The 26,820-nt window shown below is 52.2% G+C and overlaps 1 protein-coding gene across 1 annotated transcript in view; it reads left to right on the top strand.

Moving 5' to 3' along the window:
- Positions 1-26,820, top strand: part of LOC127208599 (uncharacterized) — a 105,294-nt gene that overhangs the window by 61,917 nt on the left and 16,557 nt on the right. Inside the window, exons 33-44 of the mRNA XM_051168091.1 lie at positions 2,622-2,765; positions 3,276-3,389; positions 4,196-4,288; positions 6,044-6,261; positions 8,823-9,016; positions 14,739-15,044; positions 15,557-15,744; positions 16,780-16,854; positions 19,826-20,033; positions 22,302-22,465; positions 24,042-24,154; positions 25,095-25,176. Of these exons, the coding sequence (XP_051024048.1) occupies positions 2,622-2,765; positions 3,276-3,389; positions 4,196-4,288; positions 6,044-6,261; positions 8,823-9,016; positions 14,739-15,044; positions 15,557-15,744; positions 16,780-16,854; positions 19,826-20,033; positions 22,302-22,465; positions 24,042-24,154; positions 25,095-25,176 (1,899 nt within the window). The remainder of the gene's footprint in view (positions 1-2,621; positions 2,766-3,275; positions 3,390-4,195; positions 4,289-6,043; positions 6,262-8,822; positions 9,017-14,738; positions 15,045-15,556; positions 15,745-16,779; positions 16,855-19,825; positions 20,034-22,301; positions 22,466-24,041; positions 24,155-25,094; positions 25,177-26,820) is intronic.

Consider the following 26,820-nt stretch of genomic DNA (forward strand, 5'->3'; position numbering starts at 1 on the left):
ACACCCCAGGGAGGGAGAGAGATAATTAGAGAGACAAAGTAAGACAGCAACCGATGGTGGGTTTGTCCTTTTTATCCTGGGTCCTTGGTGGCAGTGGCAGGTGATGACCTTAGAGGTTGCTAAGCAACTTGGTGGCAGGCTTGTAAAGCTTCCTATATGCTAACACCTACTATGCGTACAAGGAAAAAAGTTGTGCTTCTCTCTGTCCGGAGGGAAGATGAAGCCAAGCATGTAGTGGGGGCTAAGAGCTCCCTCCCAGAGCTTTACTGCTCCTAAGTCAGGGAGCCTGACAGTGGGTCCTCCAGATGCTGGCCAGTGATATCCCGGGTACATCTGAGGCAAAATGGTACAGAGAGCCAAGCATGACACCTACAGGGGTGGGCCCCAGTGGTTTGTAAGGGGTTCCTCAGCCAGAGATGCCGAGTGATACTCCAGACCAAACGGCTGCGTGTGTGTTTTTATGGCCTGCGTACTTTGAGAAGAGTTTAGACAAAGCCTGGATTTATGCTGTTTATAAGAAATGAAAAAAAATCAGAAGTTCTGGCCTTGCTTAGGTTCAGCTGACAACATCTGGCCAGGAGCTGGGGCTGGAGAGGCCTCCACTTTCTGTCACTCTGCTCTCTGCTCTGCTTACAGCTGTGCCTTGGTGAAGAGGCAGCTCCATGGCTTGCCAAGGCTCTGGGATCTGCCTGCACTGTGAAAAAAGACAGAAAGTTTTTCTCACGCACAATTTTCCTCCCTAGCTGCTTCCTTTTCTGCATCTTGGTTCCAAGACACCATGTTTGTGTGAACCATCTTGAGTGAGTCCTTGGGGCAGGCAGTCAGGAATTCTCCATCAGTACAGACAGGAAATGAAATCAACCAGCAATGGTGTCATTGTTTTCCAGCAGGGCTAAGCGGTTGTTGAGTGAATAATTGATTACAGTGTGTTTCCTCTTGTTGGGTTACATATTGCCCCAAATGTAGCAACTTAAAACACGTGTCTTTCAGTCCCTGAGCCCAGAAGTGCAAAGGAATCAGCATCACTGACTTCCTTGCAGGGATGCTCCGGGAAGAAGCCCCTCCTTCCCCGGTCAGCTTCTAGAAGCCATCTGTGCTCCTTGGCGTTTCCAAAGACAGCAGAGGAGTGCTTACCACCCTCTGTCTGACCATGACCCCCCCTGCTGTCCCTTCATAAAGTTCTCACTTAGACAGAGATTGCAACCTCAGAGCCTGGCCCCACCCCAGGTTCCCTAAATCTTGTCACCTCAGGCTACAGGGATTAGGATGTGGCCTGGCTGCTTCTCTTGCTATTCTGTGCCACTCTCTCCCACTCTGTGCCACTCTCTCCCACTCTGCCACTCTCCCACTCACTCTGTGCCACTCTGCCACTCTGTGCCACTCTCTCCCACCCTGTGCCACTCTGCCACTCTGTGCCACTCTCTCCCACTCTGTGCCACTCTCTCCCACCCTGTGCCACTCTCTCCCACTCTGTGCCACTCTCCCACTCTGTGCCACTCTCTCCCACTCTGTGCCACTCTCCCACTCTGTGCCACTCTCTCCCACTCTGTGCCACTCTCTCCCACTCTGCCACTCTCCCACCCACTCTGTGCCACTCTCTCCCACTCTGTGCCACTCCCACCCACTCTGTGCCACTCTCCCACTCTGTGCCACTCTCCCACCCACTCTGTGCCACTCTCTCCCACTCTGTGCCACTCTCCCACCCATTTTGTGCCAGTCTGCCACTCTCCCACTTTGACCTTGACATTTCAGGCTGAAAATAGTGGTCCTGCATTTATTAGGTACCTACTGTGTGTTGCCATCTGAATGTTTGAAAGCTTGCAGTGAAGAAAACAGATGGATCAAGCCCTGCTGATGCTTGCTTTTAAAACTTCATTTTATTTGAGGTATTGAAGCCTCTACCTCCCTTCCACCAATCCCTTAATCCTGGGTAAGAGAGAAAGGAGGTTAGTGAAGAGAGGGGGCACAGACTCTTTTATTTCTCTCAGCCATTTGGGATCAATGGGTTTTGTTTTGTTTTGTTTTTGAGCAATCCAATCTCTGTCAACAACACAGCAAGCAGTTTCCTCTGAGCTGCTACATTGACAGTTTCTCTCTACCACACCATCTGCCTCTGGTCTCTCCTAACTGCTACATGCCATACACTGTACTTTCTCTCTCTGGGCTCTCCTATTTATCTCCCTCAGAGTCTTAGACCACGCCCTTCTCCGTGCCACATGAGGCAGGCTGATACCAGCTGGCAGGGACCATGCCCCTCACAAGACAATTATCAGCTGTGGACAAACTAAAGCCCAACCTAAAAGCCAAAATTTAGGATTAAAACAAAAACATATTTACAGACTGTAATTCAGTTTACAAAGAAACCAAAACTTCCATTACAGAGCCCCACTTTGTGGGGAGAGTCTTAACACTGCTTCCATCAAGCCCACCGGCACCTCTAGTGAAGAGCACTGGTGCTGCCCTGCTGGAAGGCCCAGCATGCACCTGGCTTCACTTACTCTTCCATAAATGGACATCAATCTCTGGGCCATTTGCTTTGGGTCTCCGGATTCTGTGGTGGCTTCTGCTGCATGTGGACGTAATGGTGACCTCTCTCCACACAATGGTTCTCACACACTCAGGCTAAGAACAGTGAGGTCAAGGTGACATTAAAAATCAACCAGAAAGTGGTTCTGCATCTGAAGGGCTCACACCACAGCCGCTCTCAGCATGGAGGGATCCAGCACAGCATGGCTCTGGATGCCACCCATTCCCACCAGGTGAGTGTCCCCAGGCTGGGAAAATGTTAGCTAGTGCCTACCAAGGGGAGCCCGAGAGTCAGTTGTTGTGGGGTGCACCCTTGTAATCCCAGCACTTGGGAAGTGAAACAGGAAGATCAGGGGTTCAAAGTCTTCCTTAGCTGCAGTGAGACTGTTGTTCCTGGTTATGTAAGAGTTTTTCCTTTAAAAAAAAAAAATATATATATATATATATATATATATATTATACATACACACACACATATACACACACATATATGAATATACATGTGCATGTACAGAGGTCACAGAACAACCTGAAGGTGTCAGTTCTGTCCTTCCACAGTGTGGATCCTGGGACAGAGCTTAGGACAGCAGGTTTGGACACCAGTGTCTTTACCTGCTGAGCTATCTTGCCAGCCTAAGACCACTTCTTTAAAAATACAAAAACTAAATTAAAAAACAAACAAATGAAATATGCCAGGGGAGCAGCATGGGTCCACCCTCAGGAGCGAAGGGTGTGATTTCTCCTGCCTGTTTCCTCAGACCCTTCGCTTGAATGGTAGCTTTGACCTAACACGGCGTCGACAAGGAGCATTTGACTTCATCGTAGATGCACAAGCTGCTATCAACCACAATGCCACGTCCCAGGTCAGAGGCGGGACTCTGCCCTCTTGTGAAGGGGAAGGGTCTAGGGCAGCAGTTCAGTTGGTAGGACACTTGCCTAGTGTGCATAAAGCCCTGAGGTCCATTCCCAGCACAACATAAATGAAGCATAGTGGTGCACACCTGTAATTCCTGCCCGCCCCCCGCCACACTGCAGCCCAGAGTAGCCTTACCCCATGTACCCACTCAAGGATCCAAGCAAGCACCAGGGAGAGGGTGGAGAAATCCATGAAGTGTTTCAGTAGCACCATCATTCCATCCAGTTCCTATGGCCAGAAATCCCACCTGGCTGCACGGAAGGCTGGGAAATGTAGTTTAGCTGTGCGTCTTAGAGAAAACCATGAGCCCCTTAGAGTAGCTGCTGTGGGTATGTTCTGCATTCATTCACTCCCATGTGTGTACCATATGTCTGTCTCATACCAGCCTCTGCTAGGTGATGGGTGGCATGGGAGACTTAGGCTTGTCTCCATCTCTAAGGAGCTTCCTATTCAAGTTCAGTTCCCAGGATATGCTCACTAGCTGTGTGATCTTAGGTAAATCATTACGCAATGCCTCTGAACCTCAGTTTTACCAGCTGGGAAATGGGACAGTAACACTAACCCAGAAGAGCAATGTGAGGTTCAACCAAGTGATGGTCAGGGAGCCAGGAGCACAGAGCAGGGTTCATGGTCAAGATCCAACAGGAAGCAGGTGCAACAGCTGGGGAGCTAGGGGCACCCCAACACCAGCTCTCCAGCCCTTCCCAAGGATGGAAAAAGCTCACCCCTTTTCTCCTTCCCATGCCCCAATAGGTCTCAGTTCAGCTAAACAAATCAAACTCCCACTTGGCATTTTCCTTGCAACTCCAACCTCCAGACGGCCTTGCCTTCCTGCCCAGCTTACAGGTATGGACATTGCTCTTGAGATGGCCTTGAATGGCCCACCAGGTGTCCCCTCATCACCAGCTCACAAGAGGATGGGGGGCGGGGCTCAGAGCTGAGGTGCTGGCCTCTGCAAAGGAAACCCCCCTGGTTCATGTCCCCTTATCACCAGCTCACAGGAGGATGGGGAGGCGGGGCTCAGAGCCAAGGTACTGGCCTCTGCAAAGGAAACCCTGGTGGTTCATGTCCCCTCATCACCAGCTCACAGGAGGATGGGGGTCGGGGCTCAGAGCTGAGGTGCTGGCATCTGCAAAGGAAACCCCGGTGGTTCATTCTTCAAATGCATTCGCTCAGGTTCTCTCCTTGGCGCCCTTCCCGGCTGCCTGTGGGTGATCTCATCCATTCCTTTGGCTTCTCCAGTTTCTCACTGGCCACCAGCTCCCAGCCCAGCATCCCTGAGCGTCTGGGAGGCACACAGCAGAATCAAGGCCAGACAGACAGCAGGAAGCCTTCAGTCACCACCTACGCTAAGCAGTCTATCCCTTAGCAATGGAGGGAACTCTAATTTTCCTCCCAGCATGTCATAGGTTGGTGTCTAGGGAAGGCCCCAGAGTCAGTTGGAAAGGACTTTTTGGATGCACGCTAATATTTGGGGTAGAAACACTGTCAATTTTTACTCTATACTATAACAGAGGACTTTAGAAAGATTTCTAGATGTGAAAACTGTACAAATCAAAAATATAAACTCAAGCCAGGCGATGGGGGTGCACGCCTTTAATCCCAGCACTCAGGAGGCAGAGGCAGGCGGATCTAGCTCTAGGCCAGCCTGGTCTACAAAGCAAGTCCAGGATGGCCAAGGCTACAGAGACACCCTGTCTCAAAAACAAAACAAAACAAAACAACAAAGCAAAGGAAAGAAGAATAAACAAACATGGCTCCCAGCACTGTTGCCCAACAGTCAGCACTGTTGTCCAACAGTCTCATGGCCTCGGGTTCAGCACCTCACCCTGCCCTGCCTCAGTTTTGCTCCCTGGAAGATGAAGGTGCCCATGGCTGTGTGAAGCTGGCAGCCTGTGCTGTGTGCTCAGGAGCGTGGCACTGAGGTCAGAGGGAGGGCAGCTGAGGCCCAGTGTGGACAGCAGGAGCAGGCAGCCTTCTATTCAGAACCATTCATAAGCTCATGTGGGCCAAGGGTGGGTATGATGGAAGGATCCCTGGCTGCCTTAAAATAAGTAATCCTCCTGTCTCGGGCCCCAGGCATGTGCCACCATACCTGGCTTGAAGCTATCCTGACTGGGCTGGGACTGCACAGCCTGCAGGGCCCCTGAGGGGCAGGAGAAAGTTAGAGGATACCAAATCGTGTTTAGAAGCTCTCAGCCACAGCTACACATGGAAGTTCAAGCCATCCCTGTTTCTCTCCACTCGTTCTTGTTTTGAAGCAAGGTCTCCTTTTGTAGCCCGGGGGTCCTTGAACTCATGGCTCTCCTGCCTCAGCCTCCTAACAGGATGACAGCCTGTTCCAGCTTTGGTTTCCTCTGCTGCCTTCTCTGCTTCTTTCAAATACTGACATGAGCTCTGCAGCCGAGGATCAGCTGGGTCTTGAACCCCAAGTCAGGAGCTGGGGTTGGGGACATCAGCCCGGTGGCTTGCTCCTGTTTGTCATCAGGGAGCCCTTGGAGTTGGCCCTGGGCTGGGAGGGGGCACTTCTTAGAGTGAGGCCATGCTCACCCAGGCTCCCTCTGACCTTTTGTCCCTTACTGCCTCTCTACCTCCTTACAGGTGCAGGCTGCCGCAGGACGTCCCAAGAAACGCAAAGTGGATTTGTCCCTGTCTGTGCGTGTGTCCGGCCATGAGCTCCTTCTGCTAGAGGTGGACACTGACAAGCAAGATAGGAGGAGCCACTGGGGCTGGACCACGAGGGTCTCCCTCTACCAGGCTGTCGTCAGCACCGCCAGAGCCCTTCAGCTCCAGCTGTCCTCCAAGGTCACCCCGGCAAGGTAACTGCCCCTGTGGGCCTTAAAGAGTCTTCAAGCCAGGCGTGGTGGCGCATGCCTTTAATCCCAGCACTACTCGGGAGGCAGAGGCAGGCGGATCGCTGTGAGTTCGAGGCCAGCCTGGTCTACAAAGTAAGTCCAGGATGGCCAAGGCTACACAGAGAAACCCTGTCTCAAAAAAAAAAAAAAAAAAAAAAAAGAGTCTTCAAAAGACTTTGAGAGAGCAAGGTTAGTGCCTCACTTGGGAGAAGCCATCCCTACAGGACCCTGCATTCCTGAGAGTGCCTGGATCCGCTCTGGTGTAACATTCTCGATGCAAAGGCACTGAGAGGGCAGGAGGGCTGCATCAGCTTCATTCAGATACTCAGGACACCAAAGCAGGACTGTAAGTATGAGTCCAGGCAGTCACAGGGACTGCCACTCTCCCCTCTGACCCACTCACTGAAACACCTAGGATGCCATGGTGTTGAGAACCTGGAGCTAGGTCACACCCAGGACTCCCATATGTCAGCTGCTCAGCCACCTGACTGTGCATCCTTACCCCATGTGGACTTGAAGCAAGTTACTATTATTGTTGATATTATCATTATTAATTATTATTATTAATAACTTGAAACAGGGTCTCGCTGTGTAGCCCTAAGTAGACCAGGCTGGCCTCGAACTCACAAAGATCCACCTGCTTCTGCCTCCCAAATGCTGGGGATGTAAGGTGTAGTCACCGTGTTGATTTGAGGCACGTTATCATGCATGAGTGCTCTTCTGTCATCTGTCACCATGACAGAACCTGTTCTAGGTCAGGAGCTAGGTGGAATCTCAGTGGAGGTGCTGGACGGTGAGTTCTCAAGCCTCGAGGCCACACGGTGACAGTCTCATGCTGAGAACAGGGCAGTGTAGGCTGCAGGGAAATGAAGGGCAGGATCATGCGCCAGCAAAACTTGATTGTAAAAGCAGCGGCAGGGAAACTGTCGCTTTACCTGGCTTGTTCTAGGCTATAACAAATAAAACACGTGAGGCAACAGGCAAGGTGGGAAGTGAAAAGTACAAAGGAAGGGGAGCTGCGCTTGAGGTGCTGCCGGTAGGAAAGTGCGTGCCATACTGTTGCACTCAGGGTCGGCTCTGAGCTTCCTAGCAGCCAAGGCAAAAAGGGAAACCAACCAATGATGCTAAGTGTAGCAGCCATAAGGAAGCACACAGCCCACATAGCTGTGTAGCTGTGCACTGGGGAAGACACAGCTGGCCCTGTCCTGGTGTCGATACCCAAAGGAACATGCCCCCCCCCCCACAGTGTCATATGGAATCCACTGTGTGAGCCGTGTCGCTTGCCCCAGCAGGATGGATTTAACAACAGGCTTCAGGAGTGCACTCCTCATTTGTCACCACGACAGAACCTGCTGAGGGGCCAGGATCCGGCCCATAGTAGTCCCGAGCTCATGTAGCTGCAAAGCACCCCACAGCACGGGCACTGTTGGCACAAGCATAAACACAAATGGGAGCAAGTGAGTTCCAGGCCAATTGCTGCCATGTGCCTCAATTTCCTCATCCAGATGGTGGGGCTCTCTCAGGGCTCCTGTGAGGCATCTGATAAGGTGCTTGGCGTGACTGTGCATGGGGCAGTGTGTCGTTAGGACAGGCGAGTAACAAACAGCCCCGACACAGCGGATCAAAGGGACCATTGTAATGTTTGCTTGTAGCCTTTGCACAATCAGTTCTGGTCTTAACACCCGCCCCCCCACACCCCTCCCCCCCAACCCTCCCACCCCCCTGGCCAGATGTGTGCCAAGCTGGGGACGTGGGAGGGGAGGGGACATTCAAGTTGCGGCCTATCATTTACTCTATCAATCAAAACCCACATCCCAAGGCCTGCCTTGCTTGTGTCTTAATGGAGAAGTGGTATGGTCCTCTTTGAAATGAACGTGGGGAAATGGCCTTCTGTGTAAAGAAGAGTTCCACAAGCATTAGTGCCTGTCTGGTTCCCTACTGGACAGACAGAAGGAAGTTCAGAGAGGTTGTAGCTGTGTCAAGGGCCACACAGCCTGAGTGGTGGCCCTGGTTTTTGGAACCCAGGCTTGCCTGACTCCAAAGCCTGGGATCTGGTGCCCGACTTCCCTGCCTCCCTTTGTATGGAGCCCTGGTAGAGCACCCTGCGACGGTTCTCCACTGGGGCTTCCAGGAACACCTCTTGGGGTCCGGCCCAGAGGCCACCCACTTACCATGTCTGGGTTGGTTACTGGAACAAGACAGCAGGAGGAGCAGTTTGTGGGGTGGCTATTTTGGCTCACTAGTTGAAGGTATAGTCCACCACAGAGGGACCAGGCCAAAGCTGCGGCAGCAGTGTGATGCCGCTTGCTTACATCTGGGAGGAGGAGGCAGCAGAGAACAGACAAGGAAGTGGGGTAAGGCTAATAACCTTAAGGCCCGCCCCTTAGTGACCCACTTCCTCCACCAAGGTTCCGCCTCCCAAAGGCTTTACAGCCCTCTCTGAACAGCGCCTCCCGCTGGGGGCCAAGTGTTCAGGCATGTGGGCCTGCAGGAGACCTCAACAATCGCCATCACTTTCCTCCTAGGGTACAGCTGTTTTCCAAGGTGCTGCTGGACCAGGACTCAGCCCAGCTACTCCTCAAGACAGCTGAGGAGAGACAGGGAGGCTGGGTCCTCAGGCTGTGGAGCCTTGGCCAGCACTCGGTAGCTGGCTGGACAGGAGTGCCGCGCGTCCTGAGCCTCAGGGGTGTGCTAGAGCAGAAGAAGACGTTCCGAAAAGGTGAGAGCTGAGCAAGGCTGTATCGGTCAGCGTTCTCCTGGGAACTGAGCTGATAGAATGCATATATACAAAGGGCATCTATTATAGCGGTTTACAGGCTGTGGTCCAGCTAGGCCGACATTGCTGTCTACGAACAGAAGGTCCAAGAACCCAGTGGTTTTTCAGTCCACTGACATTCTCGGCTCGTGTTCAGTGTACACCATAATCTCAAGAAGGCTCTGCTGCCAGTGAAGGGCTTTCAGTCTAGCGGTAAGGCAGGCAGGCAAGCGCTTTGTTCTTCCATGTCCTTATATGGACAGCCGGCAGCCTGTGTGGCCAGATCAAAGGTGGCTCTTCCCACCTCAAAAATCTGGATTAAAGATGGGTCTTCCCACTTCAAATGATTCAATTAAGAAAAATCCCTCACAGGTGTGTCCCAGCTGCTTGAGTTTAGTTCATTCCAGATGCGATCAATCAGCTGACAACCAAGACCAGCCATCACAGGTGCCTTGGGTGTCTCAGGCAACTGCTTCCTGTGAACGCCCAGGGTCGATTGATTGCCTTCAACACCAAGGGAACTTGGCAAGGAGAATCTTCTACTAACAAAGCTGCAGAGGCTTCCTATGCAGGACTTGTTAGAGCCTCTAATGTTCAAATGAACGTTGTCTCTAAAGGGTGCCCGGGCACAGAGCTTCTTGGGCATACTGTCTAGAACTGATGAGAGCTACTGACCTGGGCCAGAGAGGTGGTCCAGCCAGTCAAGACAGTTTGCTGTCTAGCCCAGCAGAGCTGAATTTAGTCCCCAGGATGCACATGGTGCAAGGAGAAAACTGAGTTTTACAAGTTGTCCCTGATCTCCACATTTGCACTGTGGTATGCGTACCACCCCCCAATGCTATTTTATTTTATTTTTGTTTTCTGAGACAGCATTTCTCTGTGTAGCTTTGGATGTCTTGGAACTTGCCCTGTAGACCAGGCTGGCCTTGAGCTCATAGAGATCCACCTGCCTCTGCCTCCTAAGTGCTGGGATAAAAGACGTGCACCACCGCCACCCAGTTCCAATTTTATTTTGAAAGAACCTCCTTACCTGAAATGTTTGGGATGGACGTGGTTTGTGTCTCAGGGTCTTTTGGGTTGGTATCTGCTTAGATTACTAATCCTCGAATCCAAGGTGTCCCACACTGGGGTCAGCGCTCCACCAGCTTTGGATTTTAGAGCATTTTTGATTTTCAGATTGGGGCTCCATCATGATGCTTTTCTTTTCTTTCTTTTTCTTTCTTTCTTTCTTTCTTTTTTTTTTTTTTTTTTTTTTCCTTTTTCTTTTTTCTGAGTGTCCTAGGGTTTCATTGCTGTGAAGAGATACCATTAGCCACAACAATTCTTATAAAGGGAAGCATTTAATTGGGGCTGGCTTACAATTTCAGAGGTTTAGTCCATCGTTGTCATGGCGAGAAGCACGACAGCATGCAGGCAGACATGGTGCTGGAGGAGCCAAGAGTTCTACATCTTGATCCACAGGCAGCAGAAGGAGACTGTGTGCCACACTGGACGTAGCTTCAGCGTAGGAGACCTGAAAGCCCGCCCCCACAGTGACACACTTCCTCTAGCAAGGCCACACCTACTCCAACAAGGCCACGCCTACTCCAACAAGGCCACGCCTACTCCAACAAGGCCACGCCTCCTAATAGTGCCACTCCCTCTAGTCCAGGCATTCGAACACATGAGTCTGTGGGAAGCCACACCTATTCACACCACCACACTGAGGCAGGTCTCGTGTAGCGTAGGCTGGCCACCAGCTCTCTATGGAGCCAAAGACGAGCTTAAACTCCCGATCCTCCTGTCTTCACCTCCCAAGTGCTGGCATCACAGGGGTGCACTACTGTGGTCTCTGTGGTGCCGGGGCTTGCACCCACAGCTCTGGGCGTGCTCTGTGGGTGCTCTACCCATGGGGCCCATCTCCAGCCCCAAAATGATGCTTCTCGTTTTGTCCCAGTTTCAATCTTTTTTTTTTTTTTTTTTTTAATGTTTTATTATTATGTATACCGTGTTGTCTGCTTGTCTACCTGCAGGCCAGAAGAAGGCACCAGGTTACTTTATAGATGTTGTGAGCTACCATGTGGTTGCTGGGAATTGAACTCAGGACCTTTGGAAGAGTGGGTGGTGCTCTTAACCACTGAGCTATCTCTCCAGCCCCTCCCAGTTTCAATCTTATGAAGTCCAGATGAGTGGCTGTTCTGACATCAGTGTAGACTCCAAGAGAATTCTGGGAATGGCATCTGGAATCTGACCTCCCCTCTGTTAGTTAGAGACGTGTTCTTTTGCTTTGTCATCCTCACGTGGATGTGGGAGAAGGCTCTCTGCACTTACAGATGTGGTGTGCGAGCACATCAGTGTGCGTGTACTGACCCTGCTCTGTTGCCCGAAGGAGGCGCAGACATGGAGGCTCTTTATTCCTTTTTTTTTTTTTTTTTTTTTTGGTTTTTCGAGACAGGGTTTCTCTGTGTAGCCTTGGCCATCCTGGACTCACTCTGTAGACCAGGCTGGCCTCGAACTCACAGCGATCCGCCTGCCTCTGCCTCCCGAGTAGTGCTGGGATTAAAGGCGTGCGCCACCACGCCCGGCCATGAGGCTCTTTATTCCTAAGCATCCATCTCCTCCCACCTTCCATGGGGCAGTTATGGCAGCCACAAAATTCCCTTAAGCTCCCTGAGCCCCCCCCAGGCTGTGCGGCCACACCCAGCTTCTTTCGTGGGTGCTAAGGAGTCTTCTTACTTGTGTGGCCAGTGTTTTCACGTGCTGAGCCGTCTCCCCTGCTACCCTTGCAGCAGCCACTCCAAGTATCCCCCGTGTCACACTGGGGACCACGCTTCTGGCGCATGAGCCTTGGCGTGGTGGGACATGTGCATTCCACACATCGCGATCAGCCGGCTCGCTGGCCAGGCCCAGTGGGTCGCACCGGGTCGCACCTATCAGCCAGTGCTTGGGAGCCTGAGGCAGGATGATCTTGGCTGAGGCTAGCCTGGGCTACATAGTGCCACCCTGTCTCAGAAGCAAACTAAAGCAGGACAAGCTTTGTTCTGGCCTTTTCTTTTATTGAAGGTTTGGTTTTTTTTTGTTTGTTTGTTTTTGTTTTTGTTTTTAATGTAAAGGTGCATGTATGCGTGTTTTGCCTGCATGCATGTCAGCACCAGGTGCATGCAGAGGGCAGAACCCGGGGTCCTCCGGACGAGCAGGCAGTGCTCTTAACCTCCCAGCCCTTCTTCAGCCCCTCTCTTTTCCTTTTTGATTCCCTTCTTAGATGGCTATGATCTGCTGTAGACTGGCATTTACGTTCAGCCCTCAGATCCACAGTTTCAGAACTCTTCATGCGTGACCTCTCTGATGAAGTCAAGCTCAGTGACCAGAAGTCAGTGTTTACCTGCTGTAGCTGCAGCCACACTCACAAACAATGGTTAAACAGTTAGCTGTAGGCTCTGTTTCTTAACAATTAAACTTTATTATACAACCCAACTAGCTTACACAAGAGGGAAAAAAGGTTAAAGGGAAAAAAGAGTGAACCTTCCCGTATCTGTTCCACGGGACGGGTCCTTAGGTGTCTCTGGCCTGCGTGCTGGTCCAGCCTGTTCACTGATCCACGTGCGCTCAAGCCAGGTCTGAACCTGTTGCTGCTCTCCTCCCCGCCTGCCTGTGTCACGTGGGAAGGGCGGTCTCCTTCTCCCATTGAGGGTCGATTAGAAAGACAATAGTCCAGATTGAGTCCCCAGGTCTGCTTCCTGAATTCCAGGCCCAGGATGGCTCCACTCAGTCTATCACAGGGTATCCATGGGGTGCCCAAGGGTAAAGCCTGCCAAGACTGCTTTCACCTGTGACAAAGCTTACAGTCTTTCCCACAGTTAGCCAGCATTGCTTCCCACCCCATCCTGGCATGATTCTAACATTTGCATGAGCCCGACTTTGGTCCCAGGCTGTCTGCACTCTGCCCTCCTTGTTTGACTTGGTGTGCTCTGATGATATGAACCATTAACGACTCCAAAGGTCAGAGTTTCACAGTAAGGGACACCACCTGTGCGACCACAGTGCCCTTCCTGCATGGCACTGGGGCCCAGGGTTCAAGACCCAAGTTCTTTGCCCTTTTACCAGCTCTTGGGGTGCTGTGCTTTGGGGGGGGGGCTGCAGGTATGTGCCACCACACCTAGTTTGTGTAGTCCCAGGGAGGGAAGCCATGGCTTCATGGATGCAAGGCAGGAACTCTACCAAATGCACCACATATATCCAGACTGTTCATATTTAACTTAGCAACTTAAATATTGACTTACTCTAGCACCGCTATTGACGTCTTTCTGGTCCCTGCTGAGCTTCCTTTGAACCTCTGTCAAGCATCCCAGTTAACCATGCATGGGTCATTCCCAGGATGCATTTTCAAGATTCTCATGACACCTGCCCCTTGCTGTCCACTGTTTGAGGACATTTTGTAGTACATATGTCTTAGTTACCTTTCCCATTACTGTAACAAAACACCTGATGAAAGCAATTTAAAGAAGGAAGCGGTTATTGGCTTACAGTCTGAAGTTAGAACAGCAAGGCCAGCAATGTGTGGCAGCAGGAGCTGGAGGCAGCTGGTCACAGTGTATCCCTAGTCAGAAATGTCCTTTTTATTCAGCTTAGGGCCCCAGCCCAGGGGATGGTGCTGCCTACACTTCAGCGGTTCTTCCCACTTAAGTTTACCCAGCCTAGGTGCCCATGCCAGACATGCTCAGAGGTGTGTCTCCTAGGTGACTCTAGAAACCCCTCACAGACATGCTCAGAGGTGTGTCTCCTAGGTGACTCTAGAAACCCCTCACAGACATGCTCAGAGGTGTGTCTCCTAGGTGACTCTAGAAACCCCTCACAGACATGCTCAGAGGTGTGTCTCCTAGGTGACTCTAGAAACCCCTCACAGACATGCTCAGAGGTGTGTCTCCTAGGTGACTCTAGAAACCCCTCACAGACATGCTCAGAGGTGTGTCTCCTAGGTGACTCTAGAAACCCCTCACAGACATGCTCAGAGGTGTGTCTCCTAGGTGACTCTAGAAACCCCTCACAGACATGCTCAGAGGTGTGTCTCCTAGGTGACTCTAGAAACCCCTCACAGACATGCTCAGAGGTGTGTCTCCTAGGTGACTCTAGAAACCCCTCACAGACATGCTCAGAGGTGTGTCTCCTAGGTGACTCTAGAAACCCCTCACAGACATGCTCAGAGGTGTGTCTCCTAGGTGACTCTAGAAACCCATGCCAGACATGCTCAGAGGTGCATCTCCTAGGTGATACTAGCTCCTGTCAGGTAGACAGCCAAGATGGCTTGTCATGGCATGACAGTGCAGATTCCCTCAGAGCACTGTGAGTGTATGAGCAGATGTTGGAACATTCTGGAAGAAAGTTGTAATTGGTAGGTGTGAGGGCCCTGAGATAGAGCCAAACTGAACTTGTGGGATGACCCACTTTCCTAGCCCTGTAACTCCAGGTTGGGTCTCTCAGAGTTTCCTTGGTGCCATGCTGCTGACTGTACACTGGGCTGTCACAGTGGGCCTGTGGTGGGAATGGAGGCCAGGAGTCAGCAGTCACCCCTCACCAGGCTGGCTGCCTTTAAACTACTTCATGTGGTTCTAGAGCACCCTGAGAGGCGCTCGGGTACCACAGTCCATCCCACAAGTGTTGGCATCATTGTACCGCAACGCGGATCAGCAACATCCTCCCTCCTCCTCAGGTTCTGTTAAGGTGGCCACCGACTCAGCCATGCTGAGCTTCCTCCTACAGGACAAGCATGAGGAGACAGGGGATGGCAGCTTGCACAGCATGGCCTGCATCCTCACCCAGAACTGTAGCCAAGACTTGCCGGGAGAGCTCCAGGTGAAAGGGTGGTGGCAGACCTACACTAGAGCCCTCAGGGGCCAGGCCAGCATCCATGGTGACTCGACCAGCCTGGCCCTGAATGGGTCCTGCACCTGGGACCCTGGGCACAGTCAGCTATCAGGCAACTTGATGCCCAACTCCAGCTCACTGAGTGATGCAGGTAGGAGCATCACTCTCAACAGAGTGGCTTCTCCCAGACTCTGATATCTTAAAACCAAGGGCTGGGGGTGGGGGTGGGGTAGGAGAAGAGACCCCTGGAGCCCAAAGCTGTGGCTCCTGGCCTTGCTGTGACCTATGGTTGTGGGCAGATCTGGCCTTCTGTCCTAGTTCCTCTTTAGATGCCTGAAGAGGCCCAAGATGTCTTCTTGGCAATGGCTAGATCACTGCCAACCCCAGGGCCTTGTTGAAAGACTTGGGCCTTTTTTTTTTTTTTTTGGTAGGAAGGAACCCACGAGGACCAAGGTCTGACCCTGGATATGGATAGGAATTGAAGTGGATGGTTGGATTAGATGAAATTACCACTTCTGGGGGACAGAAAATGTTGTGTGTGACACACACACCTGGAATCTTTGGGGACAGCAGGACTCACTCCAGCTTCCACCCTGACACACAGGCTTTGTGATGATTTGTTGCTTCCATCCACTGCCACCTGTTCTTGCCTCTCACCTGTAGGAATCCCCTCCAAGGCTGGCATCCGAGTGACAGGTGTCCAGGAGTCTTCCAATCATTCAGCACAGATGGCGTTGTGGAGTACAAACTGTCACCTCCATGGCAACCTTACTCCTTCATCCCCAAGCGGTGGGGACAGCCCTGGGCACTGGGGCCTCCCCTTTTCCATATATGGTCATGGGCACATCCAGGTAGGTGAGGGAGAGGGCTGGGCCAATGTGGACTAATCAAGGAACCTTGCAGGCTAAACACGTGAAATGATTGTTCTTCTTGCTGCTGGGGTACAATACCTGACACAGAAGTGGAAGGGAAGAAGGGGTAGTTTTGGCTTACTGTTTTGGGGCTCAGTCCGTGGTTGTGGGGAAGCCACAGAGACAGGAGCGCGAGGCAGCCGGTCACATCGCATCCACAGTCAAGAAGCAGAGAAAGACAAGTGCTGGTGCGCAGCCAACTTCCTCCAGTTCATTAATCTGGGGTTGCAGACCAGGGAAAGCCGCTGCCCACATTTAGCCATCTCCCCAAATCTCAGCCTGATCTAGAAAAGCCTTCAGAAGCCATGCCCGGAGGCTTGTCTCTTTGCCGTTCTAAGTCCTGTGAGGTTGACAATTGCTAGCAGCTATCTCAAGGAAGCCACCCACTGTCATTCACATGGTTGTGATGAGTGGAGCCAGGCTTGGAGAAGCAGACTCATCCTCCTAGCTACGTGGGAGGCTGAGGCAGGAGGATTGCAAGTTCAAGCCAGTTTGGGCAACTTAGTGAGATCCTGTCTCTAGATGAAAATTTAAAAGGGGGCTGTAGCTGTGGCTCAGTGATAGAATGCTTGACTAGCTTGTGTGAGCGCCCCCACTTCCCTCCCCGCCCAGACTTGCATACTCACGTGCTTGTGCACAGACACACACAAAACGAGTCACTTTTGTGCCTGTCACAGGCCTAGTCAAACCATCATCTAGAGCATGTGGATTTCTGTGTCTATTTCCTCGTCTGCAAGGTGAGCTGTTGACAGCCACTGCCTCCTGTAGAGGCTCAGATGAGGAAACTTCTAGAACAGTGCCTGGCCTGTAGAGACCCTGTAGGAGCAGTTCCTTTGGCCATGTGACCTGTCTGTAAAAACTGTTTGTCCATGTTGGCTTCCCCACAAGGCAGCAGGTGTGAGTGTCACCACACAGATGCTTTCTTTGGAGTCAGATCTGGGAAGAAGCAACCACTTTCACCTGCTGTCTTCACAGGTCTACTATAGTGGACACACCTTGCTGGCCCAGCTGATGGGACTGTGCCTGGGGAATGCTGAAAGGCCTCTCCAGGTACCAGGGTCTGATCTGGGTAGGGCAGTGAGTCATGGAAGCCTGCCACCAGGGGCCTCCACTGGGGACTGCTGAAACCCTGGCTGAACTGACCTTTGTGGTCCTTGTCCCCAATCTCCTCTTACCCCTGTGACACACACTGGTCCTCAGCTCCATGAGACCTTGGTGCCTCTTGGTGAACCATCCCATCTGCAGTCAAACGTCAGCCCAGAGCCTAAGGGTTTCTCACCAGCCTCTGCCCTGGCAGCCAGGGTAGCAGTGGGCACTCTAAGCAGGTCATGTTGACTTCAGGGCAGCACTAGTTATGCACCTTCCCTGGCTGGATGCAGCTGAGAAAGAGTTCCTACAGATCACTGTGCTGAGTGTAGGGCAATGAGTGCCCATCTCAACTCCCAGCTCCAGGACCCAGGCGGACAGTACATGGCACACAGGGCCACAGGTGGGACTGCCTGCCAACCTTGTGAGGCTTGCCAGGGAACTTGGTTGCAAGCCTGGTTAGGCTGTGGGGGGCTGTTGGGACTTTCTCCAGTGAGCATGGCTCTGAGGAAGACCTATGACATGAGGAACAGGTGCCTCTGTTCCTGCAGATGCCATTGTATCTGACCACACGGCACACTGGAGGAGCTTTCAGAGATCTGACAGGCAGCCCACGATGGGGACAGTCCAGGAGAGCTGGTCGGAACTTGGGGCCTCAGGAGCTGGGGCACCCCTGCACTGTGGGGTCAGGTGTACAAGAGGCTTCCTGTGGCACTCTGGCATGAACACCACTCTAAGCTTGCCATGTGCTCACAGGCAGAACATCTTCTGGGACTGTGGGATTTAAAAAAAAAAAAAAATTTATTCACCTTACATCTTGGGCATAGCCTTCTCCCTCGTCTCCTCCCAGCCCCACCCTCCATCCCCCCTTCTCCATTCCCTATTCCTCAGAAAAGGGGAGCCCCCTACCCATCTATCCCAGCTTATCAAGTTGCATCGGGACTGAGTTCGTCCTCTTCGTCTGTGGCCTGGCAATGCAGTCCCACCAGGGGGAAGTGATCTAAAATCAGGCAACAGAGTCCATGTCAGAGACAGCCCCGCTCCCCTTACTAAAGGACCCACATGAAGCCTTAGCTGCCCGTTGGCTACATCTATGCAGAGGACCTAGGTCCAGTCCATGCATAGTCCTTGGTTGGTGTTTCAGACTCCACAGGCCCCTTTGGGCCCTGGTTAGTTGGCTCTTTTGGTCTTCCTATAGAATTCTTGTCACATCTGGGTCCTTTTATCCTTCCCCCTTTTCCACTAGACTCCCTATGCTTCTCCCATTGTTTGGCTGTGAGTCTCAGCATCTGTTTCTAACCATTGCTGGTTGGGGCCTCTCCGAGGACAACTCTGATAGGTTCCTGTCTGCAAGCATAGCAGAGTATCATTACTAGTGTCAGGGGTGGGCTGTCTTCCATGGGGTGGGTCTTGGGCTAGGCCAGGCATTTGGTTGGGTATTCCCTCAATCTCTGCTGTGTGTCTGTTCTATCTTTATTCCAGAAGATCTTGTAGGCAGGGTAAGTTTTAGATAAAAATTTTTGTGGTTGGGTTTCTTTATGTAGCCCTGGAACTCACTCTGTAGACCAGGCTGGCCTGGAACTCAAAAATCTACCTGCCTCTGCCTCTTGAGTGCCGAGATTAAAGGCTTGTGCCATTATGCCCAGGCCCCTGGGACTGTTTTTATTTATTTTTATTTTTGGTTTTTCAAGATAGCCTTGGCTGTCCTGGACTTGTTTTGTAGACCAGGCTGGCCTCAAACTCACAGCAATCCACCTGCCTCTGCCTCCTGAGTGCTGAGATTAAAGGTGTGCGCCACCACGCCCAGCTGGGACTGTTTTAAAAATGTAATTCTGAAGTAAGGAAATTGGTTCACAATCATCTGTAAGTCCAGGGACCCAGTGTGCTCTTCTGGTCCCAGTCACTTCGTGTGTGTGTGTGTGTGTGTGTGTGTGTGTGTGTTGCACAGACATGCATGCAAACAAAACATCCATATACTTAAAATAATAGTTTTGAGATTGTGAATCTGGTCTGGCAGGTTTGGAGCAGCCTAAAACTGTGTGTGCCTGGGTGACACCAGCAACCATGGTCCACGGCCAACATTGCAGCCATCTATGGCCAGGAATGCCACCTTAACCCTAGTCATCATCCCTTTTACAGGAATGGGGGTGGAGGTTTAACCTAAGGCCTGAGACAGCTGACGGTAGTACAGGAAGGAGCCGTGTGCTACAGCAAAGGCCAGCAGGCTTCTCTGCAGAGGAGATAAAATGAGAAAACCTGGGGGCTGGAGAGATGGCTCAAAGGTTAAGAGCACTGACTCCTTCCCGAGGTCCTGAGTTCAATTCCCAGCAACCACATGGCGGCTCACAGCCATCTATAATATGATCTGATGCCCTCTTCTGGGCTGCAGGTGTATGTGCAGGCAGAGCACTGTATACATAATAAATAAATAAATAAATTTTTTTAAAAAAACGAGAAAACCTGCCAGGCATGGTGGTGCATGCCTTTAATCCCAGCAGAGGCAGGTGATCTCTGTGAGTCTGAGGCTAGCCTGGTCTCTATCATTTTTTCCAGGATAGCCAGTGCTACACTGAGAAACCCTATCTTGGGGTGGGGGTGGGGGGCAGAGAAAACCTTAGGCCATGGGATTCTCTGAGTCTCCCAGAGGGGACAGTAGCCATTGGCAGTAGTTATGAAGGAGCAGAGCCACATTCTAATAAAACTTTATTAACACAAACAGGTGCAGGAGCTAAGCAGCCCTAGGTTTGTGAACCTATTTTCCAGCATTAGGACATCTCGGCTTCCAGGCTCACTCTGCCTGTTGCCCTCGTGCCCCTCCCCAGGTCACTCTCTGGAGTCCCTTTCCCTCAAGGAATGTTTGACTTCAGGCCTGAAATCCCTGGGGGTCCTGGGTATGGCCAGCTTGGGATGGTCTGCCCTTACCATGTCCCTGCAGGTCTCTGTGGACATTCATCATGGTGCCAGCAGCGTGGAGTACTCCACACGTATCTCGACAGGCCCTGTAGCCATCAACTATTCTGTAAACTACTGGGCCCACCAAGGCCGTCTGGAGCTTTGGGGGCACAGCCAACACAACAGCGAGGCCCTGCTGCAGGCCGGGATCCCTGGGGAGGCTGACCTGCAAGCTGAGCTACAGATGCATGGTGAGCATAGGGGTGGAGGGGAAGCATCTCCTGGGCCCCGATCCAGCCCAGCCTGTCCTATCTGCATGGGCAACCTTCCTTCTTTGTCTGTCAAGTCTCCCACAAGGACACCAGCATTGTGTTGGATCCCAACATCTTCATTGTCACCCTGTTTTATTTAAGTCACATCTGTTTTATTTAAGTCACATCTGTAAAGCCCGTTCTCTAATAAGGCTCGTACAAGTATGAAGGCTAGGATTTTAGCGTGGGGACGCAGGTCAACCCTAAGCAAGGGGTGGGGTGGGATGGGGTGGGGAAGCCATCAGTGGTGAGCCTGTGTTGCATGCCGGCCAGGCAAGCTTTCTGCAGGAGTGTGGCTCTGCGCAGCTCTCATTCCCTGGAAGTCCGCGCTGGAAGGGCCACTCTGAGCAACCCAGAGGAGGAAGGGCTGAGAGGCTCACGCCTCCTTGTGATGGGGAAGTTGCACCAGTGGGCGGGGCAGCTCACATCTCGTCCAGTCAGGAAGCAGAGGTGGGGCCTGCCACTCCAGCTCCAGGCCCATCGGGTGGAGCCGCCCACATTCAGGGCAGCTCTTCCCACCTCTGTTACCGATTCTAGAAATTTTCCCACAGGCATGTCCAGAGGCTTAGGCCTTTAGTAGTGTGGTCCTTACTGCCCTTCCAGCATGTCTTTCTACCCCCACCCCCGCTCCTTCCATAGACAAGGGGTGGAGGATCAGAGAGGTTGAGTCTCTTGTCTCAGGCCACACAGCTGGTTTATAATGAAGCCGGGCCTTGAACTCAAGCAGTCTGATTTGCACTCTGCCTTCCTTTGTCCTTCAGATCGATGCAGGAGCCTGATTCTTCACTACTCTGGACCCTGGGTGGTTTCCTTGTTATCCAGATTATTTCCCTCTGGTCTTTGTCATTCGGCCTCCTAGGGGATAAATAGGGGCCAAGATGACTCAGGAGCTGACACCGGGCTTGCTGGGGGTCTGTACTAGCTCCCAGCTTAGAGAGCCCGCCCCCTTCCTCCATTGCTACCGTGTCTAGCTGTCCCAGCACACAGTGGCATTTTCTGTTTGGTGTTCATGTTCACGGTGTCCTGACATCTAGGAGTCTCCAAGCAGGAAATCAATGTCCCCTCCTTCCCTTGCCCTGTGCATAGCAGACATGCGCAATCGAATATGGGATAATGCAAGAAAAATGCTTTCTGACCCCTGTGCACTCCTACCTCCAGCTCCTCTGGGCGTGACATCACCTGGGTGCTGCCTGGTTGAGGGGAGGGGGGCTGTTGCTGCAACCATTTTACTGATGAGGAAATCAAGGCTTAGGCTTTGTGGCATTGGCCATCCCCCAGGGCTCAGACCTAAGCTGCAAGGTGCACCCTGCACGACTCCAACTTCTGACACGCAGTAGGCATCACCCATTTAGTCTGGAGCTCTCAGGCCTGTTGGTCATTTTCTATCCACAGCAGAGGACATTTTGGGGTGCGAGCTCTTGGAACTGCCTACGCTGGAGGGACTATGTGTGACAGCCATGATGAGGTGGTGCCACTTGGGGGTAGATGCTGCCAGCACTGCCCACATGGCAGAAGGGGTGGGCTGCTACAGCCTGGGCTGGGCCCTTGGTGACCTCTGAGAATCTTCCTGAAGGAGAGGTGTATCTGGCCCACGGCCCTTTCTGGATGAGCTACATACTCTTTTTATTTTTTTTAATATTTATTTTTATTTTATGTACATTAATGTTTTGACTGCATGTACATCTGTGTGAGGGTGTCAGATCCCCCTGAAATAGGAGTGAGCTGCTGTGCGGGTGCTGGGAATTGAATTTGGGTCCTCTGAAAGAGCAGTCAGTGCTCTTAACCGCTGAGCCATCTCTCCAGCCCCGAGCTACACACTCTTCTGCGAGCTGACTCAGTAGGTGTTTCTGAGTGCCTGCTGAGGCCACAGCTGCACCCATCAGTGCTGCAGAGTGTGAGGTTTCCACAAGGCCACAGGCTGCTGTGCGCTGTAACAAAGACACCCAGCACTGAAGGTGGCAGGCAGGAGTGAGTGGGGCTTCTCAAAAGGAAGGTCTGGCGGATACCTTATGATATATGACATTATGGGGCCTTGGAAAGGTGACCAGCTAGCCTGAGGTTAGTCAATGATCCCTCCCAGGCCTACACAGAACTTTTTCTGCCTATGTCTGTGGCTTGCAGCATATTCCAAAGATAGTCTTTGTTGCATTCTTGGCCTGGGAAGGAGATGAGTTTAAGTTCTCACAACTCTTGTCACTTTCCCCTTAGAGACTAAGACTTGGGCCCATGTGGTCCTCCGTGGCAAGGACAAGGTCAGTGTGGCTATGACAGCCCTGCTGGCTCGGCTGCCGAACGGCACACTGGAGGCAACTCTGAACACCAGCCACACAGTGCATGCTTTCCAGAGACTGGGTCTGCCCTTCAGCAGCCAGGTAAGGGGCCACAGGCCAGCACACTACTCACCAAACGTGTTGTCTCTCATCAGTTCCCTGAGTGTGATGGGAGGAGTGACAGTGCACACACACTTTACAGTTTGCAGAGGCTCGGTTAAAACAAACAAAGAAGCCACTGTAGCCTGGGTGTGGTGGCACATGCCTTTAGTCCCAGCCCTCAGAAGCAGGGGGATCTCTGAGTTCAAGGCCAGCCTGATCTAGAGTTCCAGACCTTCAAGGCTACATAGAGAAACCCTGTCTTGAAAAAAACAGAAACAAAAACCCCAAACAGCTGTAGCCAATGCCTGCCAAGCAAAGTCTTTGGATTACAGGCCTGGAGTCTGGCAGCCGTGTGCTAGCTCCTGGCCAGGATCTTCTCTGCTCAGCCAGTAATTAATCAGAACTTGGAGCTATGAGCATTGCTAGTACGGTGGGCAGTACTCGCACTGTGAGCAGTACAGGCTGCTCTGCCTCCTCTCATCCTCTGTCACCCAGATGTGTACATCCACCGTGAGCGATGCCACTCTGTGGCCCCAGTCTCCTCATGTGTGAAATGCCACTAGATATGTTCCTGCAGCATGGAGCTGTGGTGATCTGGGTTGTGGCCTGGGGATGTTGGGACACTATTGCCTGGGATGATGTCGGCGATGATGTCAGGGCCATCTCAGTCTCTTGTAACCAACCATTTGATGCCAATTGTAATGGGAATTTCTTGACCCCCAGATCCCAATAATGACATAGAAACCTTTTATATTTATTAAAAGTTGGGTTCCCAACTGGCTCTTTCCTTAAATTAATCCCTTTATATTAATCTTCTTTCTGCCACATGGTTTGTTACCTTTCCTCAGTCGCTCAGTCCCAGCACGCTGTTTCTTCCTCCGCCTCCAGCTGGCAAATCTCACCTCAGATTCCTTCCCAGAGTTCCTCTGTCTGTTTGGAAGTCCTACTTATTCTCTTATGTCTTTGCTATAGGCCGTTCATCTCTTTATTAAACCGATCAGAAGGTGCTGGAGAGAGTGTTTACAAAATATGATGCATCCATAAAAATAACAATACCGAAGTCCAAGTCTGTAATGCAAGCAGTGGAATGAGAAGTCAAATCTGTGTCTCTGTGGTCCCCACTGCAAGGAGCTGCACCCTGGCCATGTTTGGGGCTCTGTACCTTTGCCCCACAAGCCTGTGTCAATGCCCACAGCCCATCTCCAGCTACTGCCTTTCTATCCCACAGTTGTTCTGCGGAGAGAGGAGGGTAGTTCCTGGTTGTCCCTCGTGTAGAGTCCGGACCCCACAATTGAGCAGACCAAAATCACTCTTTCCCTAGTCCCTTTGGTTCTGTGTTCTTGTCTGGCTGTGTGGGCTGGGGCCACCTGAGCCCCACCCATGAGCGGCCCCGCCCGTGAGCGGCCCCACCCACGAGCCCCTTGTCTAGGCGCAGCCAGGAGCTGCCTGCTTGCTTGCAGGCTGGGGCAGGGTCTTGCTCCTGGGCTGTTAATCACATGGGTATCTCTCCTGGTCTCTCGAGTCCTCGGTACCCACAACGTTATGTGTCCCGTTTTCTCTCCCTCTCCTACCTCAGTTACTATTCCGAGAACTCTGGACCTTGGAAGACATGAGGTCCTCCTTGCAACTTACTTTCGACACCCAAGATATGCTGGTCTTCCACGTTCATGGCCAGAACCATGCCAACAGGTAGGGCCTCTTGACAGTCCTGGGGGTATGGGGGAACTGGGGACAGCCAGCAGCTGGGCACTGATGGGGAGACATGGTGACTCCCCAAACCATCACAGCCCACTGGGAAGACAGAATGAGAGGCTTGCAGACACAGGGTGGCTTTTCCAAGGCCATAGAACTCTTAAAAATTCTCTGTCCTCTAGGACAGCATGAGTGAGAACTCAGACTCCCACCCCTACCCCCACTGGTCTTAGCAGAACTGGTGTGGGGCTTGGGGCTCTTTCCTGTTAACTAGAGCGTGGGTTACCAGCTCCCCTTCTTGAACTCAACCCCCACTTGTTAATTCTCAGCTGGGTGAGGCTTTGCAGTGTCTCGGGGAATGTCTGGTTGCTAAGCCAGGAGAGGCAGGCTGTAGAGACCATGGCCACACAGATGAGCAATGGTGAACGGGCTGTGTGGAAGGCTCCTGGGAGGAGACTGGGGTACTGAAGTCCTGCTGCCCCTCCCCCAGGGCTCCTGCGATGTAAACCCAAAGTTTGGGCTCTTGGAAGATACACACCCCAGAACCAACTTCAGCCCTTTATAGAGAAACTGAGGCTAAGAGGTGTAAGATAGCTGAGCGTAGTGGCACACGCCTTTAATCCCAGCACTAGGGAGGCAGAGGCAGGTGGATCTCTGTAAGTTTGAGGCCAGCCTGGACTACAGAGCAAGTCTAGGACAGCCAGGACTACAGGAGAAACTCTGTCTGGAAAAACAAACAAACAAACAAACAAACAAACAACAACAACAACAACAAAGAAGGGCAAGATAAGGAACTGGCTCTCGGTGCCAGAGCTGGGTGGAAGCTGTGCCCATGAGACCCACGTGACCACACTTGGATAGACTCTCTGACCCTTTCATGGGGTAGTGCTGAGCTGGCTGCCGCATGACAGCTCCTGTTCTCTTTCATTGCTTCCAGCACAGAGCTGCTGCTGTGGGGCAGGTGCTGCCTCCCCTTTCTCCTGGGCTGCTGTCCTTGCTCAGCCCCTTCCACAGCCAAGGTAATTACCCAGCACTCCCCCCCCCCAACTCCTAACTAGCTCCAGACACTACCCCAGGCAGTCCAGAGCAGCCTAAGCTGCTGGGGTGTATCAGCGCCTCCATGTCTACTGGAGCCTGCAGTGGGCCCCAGTGAGGCACCCCTCAAAACTCTGGCTTCCCTCTGGCTTCCCTAAACATCCCCATGTTTACATTCCAGAGAGGCCCAAGGGACTCCAGAAGGCTGGGAGGGTCCGCTTGCCCCAGTGCCTGGTGCCGGATACTCCACCCTGCCCCCAACCTGGCATGCCCCCAGCAGCAGATGCCCCAGCCCTTTGAGCAGAGCCAACTCCACCCCCCTCACCCTGAATGCCTTACAGGAAGGCCTGGGTAAATAGGGTGGTTTGTTAGACTATGGCTGAAGGCTGCCTCCGCACTGTCACTGACACTGTGTCCTCATCTGTCCCTAGTCCCCAAATAAGGAGCTCCTATAGTGAATGGAGCTTACCACAGGGGCCAATAGAGTGTCTGCTTGGTAAAGACAGTGATGAGGCCTGCTAACTGGTCAACTCCCCCTCAATTTCCCATCTCCCCCTTCCCTTCCCTGTCATCCCCATTCTCTCCTTTCCCTTCCCTTCTGTCCTGCCTGTACTTCTTACGCCAGGCCTGGCCCAGGTGCATGGGAGCCAAGCTCTCTACCACTGAGCTGTACACCTCTCACCCCAATCCCTGGCCACTGCATTTGCCTGCCAGCCACCAGACTTTGTTCAACACCCTCCTGATCATGTCCTGGCCCCGCCTTTGTTTATGGTGTGCTGCCTGCTGTATATAGCCCTCTCCTGTGTGGATGTTTCCACAACACTGTAGTCAAAGTTGACTGTCTTAGTTTTTGCTTGAAACCAATTCAGCCCACAGGAAAGTGACTGATGGGCCAAGGATGTGGCTCAGCAGGTGGACTGCCTAACATGCACAAAGCCCTGGGTTCTAGCCCCAGCACTCCATGATCCAGGTATACCTGTAACCCCCCACTAGGGAGGTAGAAGCAAGAGGATCGGAAGGGCTAGCTCAGCCTCAGCACTGAAGTTCATTTCAGGCCAGCCTGGGGTACATGAGACCCTGCTTCAGCCAAAGCAAAGATGTAACTATGGGACGGGGCGGACTACACAGTCTTCAGTGTGGTTGAGTTCACAAGGAGGCTCTCTCTTTACTCCTAAAGACCTCTAGTGTTTTATAGAACAAGAATTTTCACATAATGCAGTAGAACTACAAAAGCCAGGATGATTTGTTCCTTAGACACGTGGCCTTGTGTGGCTCAGGCTAGAACTTTCTTTTTAACTCAGTGCTCAGAGTACAGGTATGTCCCACCACACCTAGGGTACAGTGCTGGGCCTTGAACCCGGGGCTTCGGGACTGTGAGGCAGTCACTCTACCAACTGAGCTACATCCCTAGGCCCAGTTTTTATTTTGAACAGTCTGTTTATGGAGCCCAGGCTGGTCTTGAACTCACTGTGTAGCCCATATTGACTTTGAACTCACCACCACTTTCTTCTACTTTCCCCGACTCAGTTTCCCCAAGTGCTGGGACTGCAGGCTCGCCCCAGGCCTGGCATGAACTTGAACTTGAAAGCTGAGACAACACCTGGATAGTGAAACTCCTCAACAGTTCT

The sequence above is a fragment of the Acomys russatus genome, chromosome 25, assembly GCF_903995435.1.
Source record: "Acomys russatus chromosome 25, mAcoRus1.1, whole genome shotgun sequence".
In the NCBI taxonomy this organism is placed as follows: domain Eukaryota; kingdom Metazoa; phylum Chordata; class Mammalia; order Rodentia; family Muridae; genus Acomys; species Acomys russatus.